Raw genomic sequence first — 14,052 nt, forward strand, 5'->3', positions numbered from 1 at the left:
TGTCAGCATCCAGTCAGGTGCGTCGACATCCCAGAAATGCTTTGATGGCAAGAATAGCTCCCTCCACGGTGTCCCGGCCTCCAAGGACCACAGAGGGGACTGCGCTCAGCTTTGAGGGTCGGTGGCGTATTGTTCCGGGACGGCGTTGAAGGGGACGGCGGCTCGGGAGCGTCTCTGGATTATTATTTTTTTTTTAAAAGGAGCTTGGGATCTCAATGGGGACGATGGGAGCAAGAGATCTACTCTTCATCACTATGAGTCACAATGTCTCCTTCGTGGGTACGTTGGTTTCACAGCGTTAGCATACTGACGTGCATTTTCCATATAATGACAATTACACTTTTCTCAATCCAAGTATTGGATGAAACATTTGCAGTGAATTACTGGCGACCAGTTGCATTGCGTTCACCAGAAGTTTCATTTTTACAGTAATTGGTTGTGAAACGACAGCTGTATACTGCGACCTCACAGAGGTTATGCCGGTATGTTATTGGGATTTAACGGCGTGCTGCTGTTTAATAACTGTGTTTCAGCCTGCGCCATGATAATACCGTAATTTGATATGAAATAATTACAGTTAAATACTGGGAATAATTAACAGTGTAGATGCATTAAAGAATACATTAAGATCAATGTATTTTTACATCATTTTCGTCTCAAAAGTCAAATGTGTCACTTCTCTTTTGTGTTTTTATCTGTATTTTTTTTTGTATGATCTAGATATTTTATAATAATAGCTTTCTATGTTCATGTATTTAAAAACAATCCTAATAATACTAAAAAAATGTTTGCTGATACATTTGATTATTTTATTCCACCCTATATATCCTATTCTTTGCAGGCAAAACGTGGTGGGTGCTGATGCTGCTGCTCCGCCTGCTCGTCCTCCTGCTGGCCGGCTCCACCCTCTTCGGCGACGAGCAGGAGAGGTTCATCTGCAACACCATCCAGCCGGGCTGCTCCAACGTGTGCTTCGACGTGCTCGCCCCCGTGTCCGTCTTGCGCCTCTGGCTCGTCCACCTCGTCCTCCTCTGCCTTCCCCACGCGCTGTTCGCCACCTACGTCGTGCACAGAGTGCTGCCGCGTTCCCTTCGAGGAGGGTTCACCCTCGAGGGCTCCAGCGAGTCGAGACAACTGCACCTGCACGAGGCCCCGTGTCGCGACCCGCCACGTGAGCGGGGAGCGCCGCGCTTCTACTGCGCCTACTTCCTGGTCGTGCTCCTGCGCATCCTCCTGGAGGTGGTTTTCGCCGCGGGCCAGTTTTTCCTCTTCGGTTTGTCCATTCCCAAGCGCTTCCTCTGCTACGAGGCTCCCTGCATGTCTGGCGTCGAGTGCTACGTCTCCAGGCCGACGGAGAAGACCGTGATGCTCAACTTCATGCTGGCCGTGGCCTCCCTGTCCGTGCTGCTGAGTTTGGTGGACCTGGCGAGCTCCGTGAAGGCGATGGTGACGTGGAGGAGGAGAAGGGAGATGTCGATGGAAGAGATGAGCAAAGGGGAGCAGAACAGCATGCTCACCACGACGACCGCGACCGAGGACGACGATGTCCATCCCGGCAGAAGAACCGGCCCCGGTGAAAGCCCAAGGAACGGCCTCAACGAGGAAGAACGCGCCGCTGCTGTGCCAAACGGTGACGGTCTTCACGCGAAGGTGGACGCTAACGACGCGAGGCCAGACAGCAAATACGCCACGGTGGAGACGTCTCGGCCGCCCACGCGGACCTGCGCTCCGGCACCAACTCACTTTGTCATCCACAGCCACCTGAGACCGCCGCTGTGCCGTCTCCCCGACAGAGCACCGGGCCCCAGGACGCCCACACCCGTGGGTGTCCAAAACCAGTCTGAGAGCAGTGAGTCTCAGGACAAGAGGGCGTGGGTGTAGTTGACTGCGTGGCCATTGATGACCTTCATTGGACGGAAACTGCTGTACATTTTAAAGTGCCCAAATGTTCGGCATGAATTCAGAGGAAGTGTTGTTGTGGTATAGAGGAAGATTAACTGGAAAAACCCACTGGACGCTTCAAGGGCCGAACCAAATGCTGGACAAACTAAATTGACGAGCTAAATATCCGGCATTAGCTTGTTCCACTGCTTCTGATTGGCCAAAAAGTAAATTAGCACAGCTTTGAAGCAATCTCAGTTCATTTATTTATTTGTCTTCACTCGCCCATATGACTGCATGACATCCAGATTATGCAAAACAAAGAAATGAGTCCTCGGTTTCGGGGGAAAAACCAGTTCAGATTATCACAGAAAGAAATTCATAATGAAATGATGTAAACAGCCCAAGGCCTCAAAGGAAGTAGCTGAACGTTCAAATGACATTGTGAAACCTTGGTTCATGTAGAAAAAAACGCTTCTTACACACTTAAATCAACGGATCAAAAATCACAAAACAAAATGTCGTTTTTTTTATTTTTAACGAATGCTATTCTGTTTAATTAATAATAATAAAATTAGATATATCTTGTAACCGATTCCCACGGAGATGATTCTTCTCATTCACAACACCCCCGAGCTACTCACAAAAACGGGCCATTCGCAAACACACAGGCCTTGACCTTGAGGAAGCTGTTGTCTGGATGACTGAGTACCGGCAGACACAACAGACACACTGACCCCATCTCTGACCTCTGACCTCTGACTTAGAAACAACTTCAGCTCTGATGACACAAGACCTTCAACCCTCTGGCTGCCGCCACCAATTAGCATTAGCTCAGGATGCTAGCAAAGTCCTGACCACTTGACCTACAGTATATTTAACTTGAAAATTGCTGTATTCAGAATATTGTCTTGTGTCTAAAAACTGTCGCCGGTTCAATAACTTCAGAACAGCACGATGGCCTCATGATTGAAATGTTTTTCAATTAGTCGTCCTCTTTTGTTATCGCTATGAGCATTGCGCTTTATGTTTTTCTCTATTTTTCAAAAACATCATCCGGTATGTCCCCCCCCCCCCCCCCACACACACACACACACACACACACACACTGTAGCGGTGACCCTAACGCATGCCGCGCGCCCCTCTCGTTCTTCTTCTGCTGTGGTATTTGGGGCAGCCCAGACGTGCCGAAACGTTGGCAGAGGGTGGCCAGCGGTCGGCCACATGCTCAGGGAAAGGCCTCTGCTGTCACTGGTGGAGGTCAAGAGGTCGGACATGCAAAACCGGTGACCCCGAACATGCGTTAACCCACATCCACACAAGACGGTGTCCTTAAAGAGACAGTACACACAGAGACAACGCTGTTAGCAGTTATGTAGACGGATAAGATGTGTGATGTGATGGCATGTTTCACAGGTCTGAAAAGTTGCATTATTGATCAAGTTATTATATGATTAGCTTTTATTACATTTTGCAATCAGGTGCAAATGGTATTACATTTTCTGGCGTTGTTACATGTTGGATTGAGGAACCTGGCTGCGCTCACCCGGTTTGTCACGTCATGGTGAAAGAGGAAAGGGCTTTATTGTCGAGCATGCTGTAGAATTAAAAAAATATTTTAATTAGATCTGAAATTAAAATTGACCGAAAATATATATATATATATATATATTACACAAATAATGGTCATTAATACTCATTGATTTCATTAACCACACTTTTGCTAAGTAAATATTCATATCGTTGGCCCTTAAATGACCCTCCCAGGTTATCTTTGCATGCAACCTGAGGATCGTGTTGCTTGCACCGCCATCTAGTGGTCAAAGGTAATAATAACTAAATATTTATATATATATATATTTTTTGGTATATATCAAAAATATATCTATTTTTGTATATATCTAGTCTCTGTTTGTATTATTTATATAAATACATATATGTATATATATATTTATATATATATATATAGTCTCTTATATATTTTATTATTATTTTATATATATATACATACATATATATATTTACACAAATATATATATATGTATGTATATATATATATTCAGCAAGGTAGAGCAGCATGAACAGTCTGGTTAGTTCAGAACTCTACTCACTGTAATGCAGCCTTTAAAACTAATAAAAAGACTCAGAACACTCATATGATACCCAAAATCCAAGGCGATGTCTCGTCTCACATCACCGTGTCAATATAACACCGATATATTCCGCATATCGATCCCTCCCTCAGCCGAAGCAATAACACACTCCCATCTCATGGGTGACAGGCGGAGGAGATTGAGAAGTAACAAACTCCACTTTGACCACAACAGCACATCAGAGAAGGTGTCAGAGGCATCAAAGTTATTGATTACCCGGGAATCCTCTTCACCTCCAAGGTCCCTGGTGGTACTCTGTTTTCCGTTGATGTTGATGATTTGGGGGGGGGGGGGGGGGGGGGATAAAAAGAGTCATTGTGTGTGTAAAAGAAGGCTGAATGGCTTCGATGTCTCGGCTTCTCGTCCACAGATTAGTTATTTCCCTTTCTTTTTTTCTTTTTTTTTGTGTCCCTGCTGCAGAGAATGACAGAAATGACAAACATGACCTTTGACCTCTCACCTCTACGCCTATCACCCTGCATGCCGTGTCACTCAAAGCATGCCAGATGAGTCTTTGAGGTATTTTTAAATATATATCTATATATATATCCACACCTGTACAGATTAACCTCACCCATAATGACTTTGGTTATTTACACTCACAACACTCACAGCGCCAAGAACATGAACAATAACTAATAGCCTACCCGTTGGCATGCTAACTGAACGCATGCTAAGCTAACGTTCAGCCTGCAATATTAAACCCCCGATGATCAATATTTTTTATATCAACACGACTACTTGCGTCTTGCTCATGGTGATGGACCCGCAGATATGTTTTCGCCTGACTCTGCAGTCCCTCTCGGCTCTACGGAGCTTTATGCAGTTTTTTTTAAAGAATTATTTTTATAACAATGCGTCTTTTAACTGTTTGTTTAGTTTAATAGCCCGTTTTAAGTTCACTCTCACGGCTCTCATCTGTGTTTTTAAGTCGCCTTTCTATGGCATCGAAAAGCCAACTAAAACCAAAAGATTAACACTTGAACATGAATCAGCGTGACGAAAAACATTTCATTCAAATGACAGAGAGCATCTTTGGGGATAATGTACAACGGTTGAGACCAAAAGGCCGAGCCGAATATCGATATATCGATATCGGACCTCACATTCGCTCATGATCTCTGTGTCTGCTCGGTATTTAAATGGTCTTAATGGTTTTTAATTGCTAAAAAAATTATATAAACTGTGCGCGCAATAGTTATCGCTATATCCTCTTAGTGTGAGTGACACATCCTTTTGTTGTTGTCGTCACGTAGCCGTTGATCTCAGCATGCCTTGTGAGAGAAAGCAGTGAGGTCGCCTGTCCGTCACGAGGCCCGTCTGTGAGAAGGAGAAATGTTTGTTTTTAGTCTGCATTGTTAATCAGCCGCGACCTGCCAATAGCTGTTATTAAAAGTCAAAACCACCCAGCTTTGTATACGCTCTGCAAGTCTCCCACCGCTGCAGCATGTGACCTCCTCTTAACGTGATTTATTCCAAACCAATTGGAGTCAGACAGCTAATTAGATCACGAGACAAAGATGGCTTTCAGAAACTTCCCCGACCAATGGGGAAGGAGCCGGCGTCTCTGAATCTCACCAATATGATCTCGCTCTCTTCCTGAAGGTCGACGCCTTGTTTGTGTTACAGGGAGACGGAGCAGGCATGACCTCTCAACCCATTTCCTCTGTTGATCTTTATTCTGCTTGAGGGCTAGAGAGAACACACACACACACACACACACACACACACACACACACACACACACACACATACACACACACACACACACACACACACACCATTGGAAGAGGAAGTAAACTTTTTCTCGTGGTTAACAAGCAGATGCAGAGCTGCTCAATTTGTATGATGTAACTATTTGATGATGGCGGGAAACACACGTACACACACACACACACACACGCACACACACACACACACACACACACACACACACACACACACACAAACACATAGATAACGAGAGTTCTGTAGGTGTGTTCATTATATTGTATTCCACAGCAATTACTTGGGTGTTGAGCAAAAAATGAATTCAGATAAATTGGTTTAATCTAAAATGAAGAATATCAGAGATGAATGAATTGTTTTACTCTTTTTTTGGTGATTCAATGCTACTCTAAACAAACTTTTTGGCTGTGTAATGAGTTGTTGGATTCATAGTGTATGTGCCTTGCTTGTTGGCTGTCCTTTGACCAGCAGGGGGGGGCGGACTCTCCTCCAGAGTTTGGGGCATATTGAGTTACGTTGAGTGCATCGGTCGTGACGTATTATTCATAGTCTTGACACATTGGAAGAATGCAGCATTTTCTAAAATAGACATCACTTCGGCGCGCTGGCAGCCATTACTCACAGACTTTTTATTTGGGTTAAACGGAGTGACAGTTGAAAGCCTCCCACAGTCACGATAATTGGACCACACACGGCACCGTCCGAATGACCGTTACGCACGACAGGAAGGCTCTCAGCCTGAGGCATCTCTTCATTGTACATAACCAACAGGTAAAGTAACCGGAACTGTCCACGTTCACAATAAGCATGCATTGCCATGTTTGAAGCAGACATTTTTCAAATATTAGTTTGAACCCTCTTAAAATGAGTGTAACAAGCTGATTAACACGGGGGGGGGGGGGGGGGGGGGGGGGGGAACAGATAAGTTATGTTCTTCAGCTAGCAGTGATCCACCTGATGACATACAGGCTGGAATTCTGAACTTAAAATGTGGTTAAACGTGACGCGTTAAGCCTGGATCAGCCTGCAGTCAGCAGTTAATAAAGACTGAGAAGACCACCTGTAGTGCCCCTATTGCCATGCCGGTGTTGTTCACAGCACGTGTATCTGCAACACCCGGGAGGTTTGATAAAGCTGTCATATCCCATGTGGCCCCGAAGGCAACGTTTAGTTAAACGTAAAAAAAAAAATCTATGAATGTCATAACTCGGCCATTACGCACCTCGATATTAAGACTGAACCAGCTTGTGCACCAGGCCACACTTTTTTTTCCTTCTTCTTATAAATCATGCACAGCAACAATATTCCAATATATATATATATATATATATATATATATATATATATATATATATATATATATATATATATATATTACAGTGTCCAAACTCACAACAAACTCTTGGCGAGAATGACCAGGACGCACGAGGACAAATTTTAAAGTTTTTGTTTTATTCTCAAAATAAAATGTTCTATCAAAGTGGAAATTATACATATTTACAATCTCGTAAATTTTCATATACAAATGTACAATATATGTTCACCAATAATTATATAAATACACTTCACGCGCTAATGCAACCCGTATGAGAGACAGTATTAAGGCATTGATTAATAATACGTGTGAATTCATCTTGCGGACACAAAAAAAGAAGAAGAAGAAGCAATGGCCTCGTTTCACGCAGAGCAGTCTCATTGTGACTCCTCCGTGTTTAAGACACTGCGGTTCTTTACAGTAAGGAGAGGAGCATCAGCTGTACCGTGTAACCTATCGACAAGGGGGATCTTGTCGGCTGCGCGCATTCAATTAAGCCCAGATAAGCCTCTGCATTCTTCGTGCAAAGGTACATTGTTCCGCTGCTGACAGCCTCATTATTTAAAGAGAAGCCATTAGGCGCTCATTAATGTGCTAATTACAACATGCTGATGGACAATCCCGACACAATTAGTCCCCCCCCCCCCACCCCACACACACACACCCTCTATTCAAACCCATGGACGTCATCTGGATAAGGCGAGGAAAGAGCGCTGTCCTTTAAGTCCAAACTGATCTTATATAACTCTTATAAGCACAATGAAGCACAAGAGACCACAATTGTTTAAAAAAAAAAAAAGTTCACATTAGGGGGAGTGCTCGTGACCAAAGTTGTATTTAAACTGGCAGTTTGGCTGGCTTTGAATAATTTACCAAATAATACGTCATCTGTTCGCCACGTTGTCCCCCAGAAAGAGCTGATATGCGCTGGTTTGAAGTCTTTAGTGTCAAATGACATAAGATGCATTTGAACCAACCACCCCGTTCAAACCCGGGACAGTGGCATCTGTTTGGGGCAGGAGACGGAGCTGGCCGTCCCGGACCTCCAGGTCAGCCCCGTGCTCACGTCACTGTACATGGAGCCCGCGGAGGCTTTACTCCCCCAGCAGCAGCGCGTGCAAAAAGTCCTCCAGGAGTCCAGGGTTTTCCCGGACCAGATCCAGGCCCCCGACGTGATGCCTACCAGGAGGCACATGAAGTACTTCAGCATGAACACGGCGTAGTCCGGCCGTTGCCTGCTCGGGTCCGTCATGCATTTGCAGTTGTGCGTAATTTCCCACGTCTGTCTGTTATGCTGCTCGTAAAAGTAACACGCCACTATGACGGTGGCCGGGACGGTGTACAAAACTGTGAAAACTCCGATCCGGATCATCAGCCTCTCCAGTTTGTCGGTCTTGGTGCCCCCTTGCTTGATTACACTCCTGATCCGAAACAGGGAGACGAACCCGGCGAGCAGAAACATGGTGCCGATGAACAGGTAGATGACCAGCGGTGCCAGCACGAAACCTCGCAGGTTATCCAAATTCTGGTTGCCCACGTAGCAGATCCCAGCCACGGAGTCCCCGTCCACAGAGCTCAAAGCCAGAACTGCTATGGACTTCATGCTGGGGATGAGCCAGGCGGCCAAATGAAAGTACTGTGCGTAACTGGCGATGGCCTCGTTCCCCCACTTCATGCCGGCGGCGAGAAACCAAGTGAGGGACAGTATCACCCACCAGATGGAGCTGGCCATGCCGAAGAAGTAGATGAGCAGGAACACGATGGTGCAGAGCGCGGGACCCGTGGTCTCATAGTGGATGTGCTCTGCGCCGTTCTCCCGGTTGCAAGCCACTTCCTCGTGACCGGCGATCAGCCTGACAATGTATCCAACGGACACGAACATGTAGCAGGCGGAGAGGAAGATGATGGGCCGCTCCGGGTACTTGAACCTCTCCATGTCGATTAAAAAAGTCGCCACGGTCGCGAAGGTGGAGATGAAACACAGGACGGACCACAGGCCGATCCAGAAGGCGGTGAAAGTCCTCTCCTCCGGGGTGAAGTAAGGGTTGTGGCACGGCATGGCGCAGTTCGGGATCTGTCCCGTATTGACGCGGTTGTGCAGCGGGTGGCCGTCGCCGGTCACCCGCACCATGGGCGCGCGGCAGAAGCATCCCGGCTCACACGGAGACGCCGCCGGTTTGTGCTTCCCGGGACCGTAGCTCTTCTTCCTGGGGTTGTACGGCTTCAGGGGTCTGTTGGTCGGCTTCGCCACCACGGGAGAAGCCGTGGTGGTCTGACTCCGGTTGTAGTCCATGCACAGCGTGTCCTGGTGGCCTTGCTCGGGCAGCAGGTCGCACCTCATCCGGTCCGGCCACGGGAACCCGTACTGCCTCATGAGCGGAGCGCAGCCAGCTTTGGCCCGCTCACACACGCTCCTGCACGGCGGCAGCGGCTTCTTGTAGTCCTCCAGGCAGATCGGCGTGTACATGCTGCAGAGGAAGAAGCGCAAGTCCGGGGAGCACTTGATCTCAACCAGCGGCCAAAACTGGTGCACCTCCAGGCCGGCTTCGTCCTGCGTGTCGTGGTTGAACTGGTTGGGCATGTAGGTGTAGTTGTAGCCGATTCCTTTGCACAGAGGCACGGAGATCTCCTGGCACTGGAGCTCCTTGGCCGCCATGCAGCCCGTGCCGTGCAGGACGAGGGCTACCAGCGCGCACCACCCCGGAATGCGCCTCTCCATGTCGTTGTTTCCCGTGCGCGTTTTTCACGTTCCTCGACAAAAGTGCCAGCGAACTTGCTCTGAAGCAAGTCGGCTGCGAGTGCGATTTTAATCCAGGGATGCTGCAGAAGTCATGCTAGACGCAGCAGCGGATAGTGCGTGTGATGGTCTGCGGCGTGCGTGGTCTCCAAAAACAAGCGCTTCACTTTCACACACTCTGGTCTCCTCTCTCTCCCTTTGTGTGGGTGCTGCACCGGGTCTGTCTTTGCGTGCTCTGCCGCTGGTGGGTGTGTTGGTTTTTATACGGGAGGAGCGAGGACACTCCTCCGGCATGGGCGGAGAGGGGTGGCTGGCGTGGGGGACAACAACAAGTCAATCAAGCGCTCCTTCTATTAGGTGTTTGTTTAAAATGTTCACCCTAAAGGAAGGGTTATAATCACTTTGTCTCTGTTACCACACGCACACGCACGCGCGCGCACACGTACGCACACGTACGCACGCGCCTTTACAAACAAGGAGAGGGGTCGTTATCATACAATAGGTACATTAGGGAGAAATGTAATTAACACACAGACAGTGGCGAGTAAACTAACATTAAGTCGACCTCACCACTTATTAGTCTGGCAGATACAGGATGTGCCTGAATGCATCACAGCATCATGATGCACATTTAAATAATGAATGCACTCCTGACTTCTTTCTTCATCTAAATGCTTTGCTCACAACCGGAGGTCATTCTCTACCCGGCAATTTATCTACCGCCACATACTTTGTGTTGAATAAGTCTCTGTCCATATATAAAAGGTATTGAGGCATTAACAATTCTTATTTGCTTGCAACTTGAACTCTAAAGTTTAAAGCAGGATGTATAAAGTCACATTTGAGCATTTACAGGTCAAGAATATCCATTTAACATGTTTCCATTTGATACCGTTTTTTATCCAGCCGGATGCAGTGAGGTCACACTGGTCTTAATTCACGAGCATGACAAGAGCTGCCATTTAAATCATGCAACTGCAACATGCTAAATATTGAATCTCTGCACTGCAGTCTGTCTGGATATAAGCATTGATTACGTTTCCTAATTTTGATTGCAGAATAGAGCAGCTTGTGTCGAAAGTTTACTCGAAATTTAAACTTTTACTGTGCAAATCAAGAGATTCATATGAAGTTCCCTATTTCCTCTGTTTCCTTTGTGGTGGTTTATTCTCTTAAAATGATTTTCAGGAACGCTGATGCAGGTCAGAGAATTTAAATCGTTCAGAATTTCACATGGCCTATGTGCCCACATACATAGTATTATGTTATGTGTAACACTGTAAATAAGTTACATTAAAACAGGGAAGAATTGGCCAGATATGGGTTTTTGTTCCTGAAATATTGGGATGCAAATGTAAATGTAAGATGTGAATCTGTCTAATATTGAAATGTGACAAACACAACAGGCAAAAATGCTAAAACAGATATAATGTCACTAAATTTAGTCAACATCAAGTGTTTAAACTATGTGTGCAATACGGTGTAAATGATTAGAAATATGCTCAAGCCACGTTCTTGTTTATTTAAAAAAAAAATCACTGTGGGCCACTTGAAGATAAGTATTTTTGGCTTATGGTTAAATTTGTGAAAAGCTAGAGTACGTCAATTATTCATCGGCAACTGGTTCTGAAAGCCATCGGGGGTGGTGTGTGTGTGTGTGTGTGTGTGTGTGTGTGTGTGTGTGTGAGAGAGGAGAGGGGGGGGGGGGGGGGGGAGCACTGGTCTGGTGCTGTCCGTCATTCACGGTCCAGTGCAGCAAAAGGACTTCCTGTCTCCTCTGAATCCGACACTGCGTGAACACGCTGGCTGAGAGGGTGAGAGGGAGGAAAAAATGATGTCGTCTGTACATGCTTCTGTGTGACAAATGAGAGAATATGTTTAACTTGCATGCAGGGGGAATAAAGGGGAGTGTGTGTGTGTGTGTGTGTGTGTGTGTGTGTGTGTGTGTGTGTGTGTGGTAAGGGAGGTTAATGTGGTCTTGTTAGCTCACAGCGGGGGGTCGTCTTGGTCTAAAGGGAGGGAGGGGCTGTTTGTCTAAACGCTGGTGCCAATGTTTCACTCGGAGCATGCTGGGCCGGCGATTAATGCGACGCACCACTGGGCCCCACAAACAGGGCAGTGTGTGTGTGTGTGTGTGTGTGTGTGTGTGTGTGCGTGTGTGTGTCAACACTTTCAGGGCTCAGCCTAAAGAAAATAAAGCAGATACAGCGTTGTGATAGCACTAATTAAAGTCATTCGCACGTCTTATTGGATTCATCGGCTTCAAATGGAGCGGAGGCTGTTTGTCAGACAGGCGGCCCCGTTTTTGTAACGCGGTAGGATTTCAAATTAGAACTAATTAGCCCCAGAGACCAATATTTGCTAAAGGATGCTTGTTTGAGCTCAGCCAGGGGTCCCAGACGGGTGGGGGGTGCTTTGTGAAAAGATAATTTTGAGGGCGCTTGTGAAGCTGGTAATCACAATAAAACGTTTCTAGATACTTTCTTGTATACCTTCTTTGCACTCGTTTTTCCTCTCCATTCTCATCAGGCTTAACAAACCACTATTTATATCCATTGACTAACAAATCTGAAGTCCCTTTCCATCTGGATAAACATCTGGCTTTTGTCTTCGGTGGGGAAGGTCGGGATCGTCAATCATTCTCAGGACAAATGACTCGGCGGCTATTTATCGTCTCCAGCTCGATCGGCAGTGATGGGAATAAAATCAACGAGGGTTTGGACAATTATAATAAGTTATGACAGATTACAATGACATTGACAGAAACAGTAGTTGTAACCTCACCGATCCTCTTAAAACGCACTGCATTAAAACTCAACTGCAACAAAATAATTCTCATCTTTGTTTGTCTTCCCCCGACAATCGTCAGCTCGGATTTGAGAGTTTGAAAATAAAATATATATATATATATATATATATATTTGAGAGTATATATATATATATATATATATATATATATATATATATACACATATATATATATATATATAAAGAATAAGTAACCACTGTCACATTTTCACTGTCTACTAACCCTGCTTCTGACACACTAGGACCCCCAGCCCCAACATAAATGTCAGTGTAACAACGCGGCCCACTGGCAATGGGGAAAGGCTCTCACGTGTTTCACAGACATTTAATCTCGGTGGTAAAAGGGTGCATGAAGCCACACATGTATCCCAGAGGGCTGTACGACCTGAGCAATATACAACAGTTCAGATAAGGAAAACTCCCACACATGGATTCCGTCAATGCACCATTCATTACCACCTTTAGTGCACTTCAGTTTATCTCAGTGGCAGTCGGCGATTGAACCAGCACAGTCAACCATAGTCCACATGGCAGACCTCAACCTGAAGCCAGTGTGTATGATTCTCCATCAGGGCGTTCTGGCTGTAACTTGTGCTCTAGAATCTCACTCATGCCAACATCTGTCCACGCAACATCCAAATGGCCCAGATAGAGGTATTGCAGTTATAACTTGCTGAGCACATGGGCGCAACAGTACAGGCGACGTATACCCTCAGACGTGGTTCGGTATACGATAACTTACCAAAAAAAGTTACGCTCGCGTACATGCATACGGCCTTTTTTTTTAGAACAACACTTTCGTCTTTACAGGAAACAACTTGTTTAGGTTTAGGTAACACGACTACTCGGTTAGGTTTCGGAAAAAAAGATCGTCGTTTGAGTTTTAAAAAAAGCATTTCGTTGTACTGGAACGAGACTCCTCAGACATTCCCATGCTCATGCAGGGGCCTTTTTTATGTGTGTGTGTGTGTGTGTGTGTGTGTGTGGGGGGGGCTGATCCAGATGCCTCCCGTCGGGGCAGCCATCTCCAGCCCAGCTGTGAACCGTATAGGTGAAAGTCGGAGGAAACAGGTGCCTCCTCCTCCTCCTCCTCCTCCTCCTCCCACCGGGGCGAACAGAATAGCAGGCCGAGCATCGGTTACACCGATCGATGTCTGTCCGAGTGGAACCCGTATTGATTAACAAGGCTGATAGACTCGGCGGCCCCAGCCACCAACTGTCGACTACGCCTCCCGCCTTCTGTGTGCGACGGCGATAGCGGGTGTAGGGTTACGCGCTGCTGTGTGTGTGTGTGTGTGTGTGTGTGTGTGTGTGGGGGGTTCTCACAGAGTTACTGAGGCGTGCTGTGGAACTCTAAAATGTTTGTCCTTGTAACCTCCTCATGGGACGCTTGGCCTCGCTGTACTCTCAAACTCGTACCATCCGTCCTT

The 14,052-nt window shown here is 46.3% G+C and overlaps 2 protein-coding genes across 2 annotated transcripts; one reads left to right on the forward strand and one right to left on the reverse strand.

Moving 5' to 3' along the window:
* The first annotated feature begins 224 nt into the window (after positions 1–224).
* Positions 225–1,881, forward strand: LOC117746381 (gap junction delta-4 protein-like). The gene is made up of 2 exons (XM_034555469.1): positions 225–279; positions 842–1,881. The coding sequence occupies exons 1-2, from the start codon at positions 225–227 to the stop codon at positions 1,879–1,881; spliced, it is 1,095 nt and encodes a 364-aa protein (XP_034411360.1).
* Positions 1,882–7,761: 5,880 nt separating this feature from the next.
* Positions 7,762–10,017, reverse strand: LOC117746508 (frizzled-8-like). Its single transcript, XM_034555690.1, has one exon. It carries the CDS (start codon positions 9,794–9,796, stop codon positions 8,063–8,065), a length of 1,734 nt encoding a protein of 577 aa, XP_034411581.1. The 5' UTR covers positions 9,797–10,017; the 3' UTR covers positions 7,762–8,062.
* Positions 10,018–14,052: the final 4,035 nt, after the last annotated feature.

Source organism: Cyclopterus lumpus, chromosome 17 (genome assembly GCF_009769545.1).
Source record: "Cyclopterus lumpus isolate fCycLum1 chromosome 17, fCycLum1.pri, whole genome shotgun sequence".
Classification (NCBI taxonomy): Eukaryota; Metazoa; Chordata; class Actinopteri; order Perciformes; family Cyclopteridae; genus Cyclopterus; species Cyclopterus lumpus.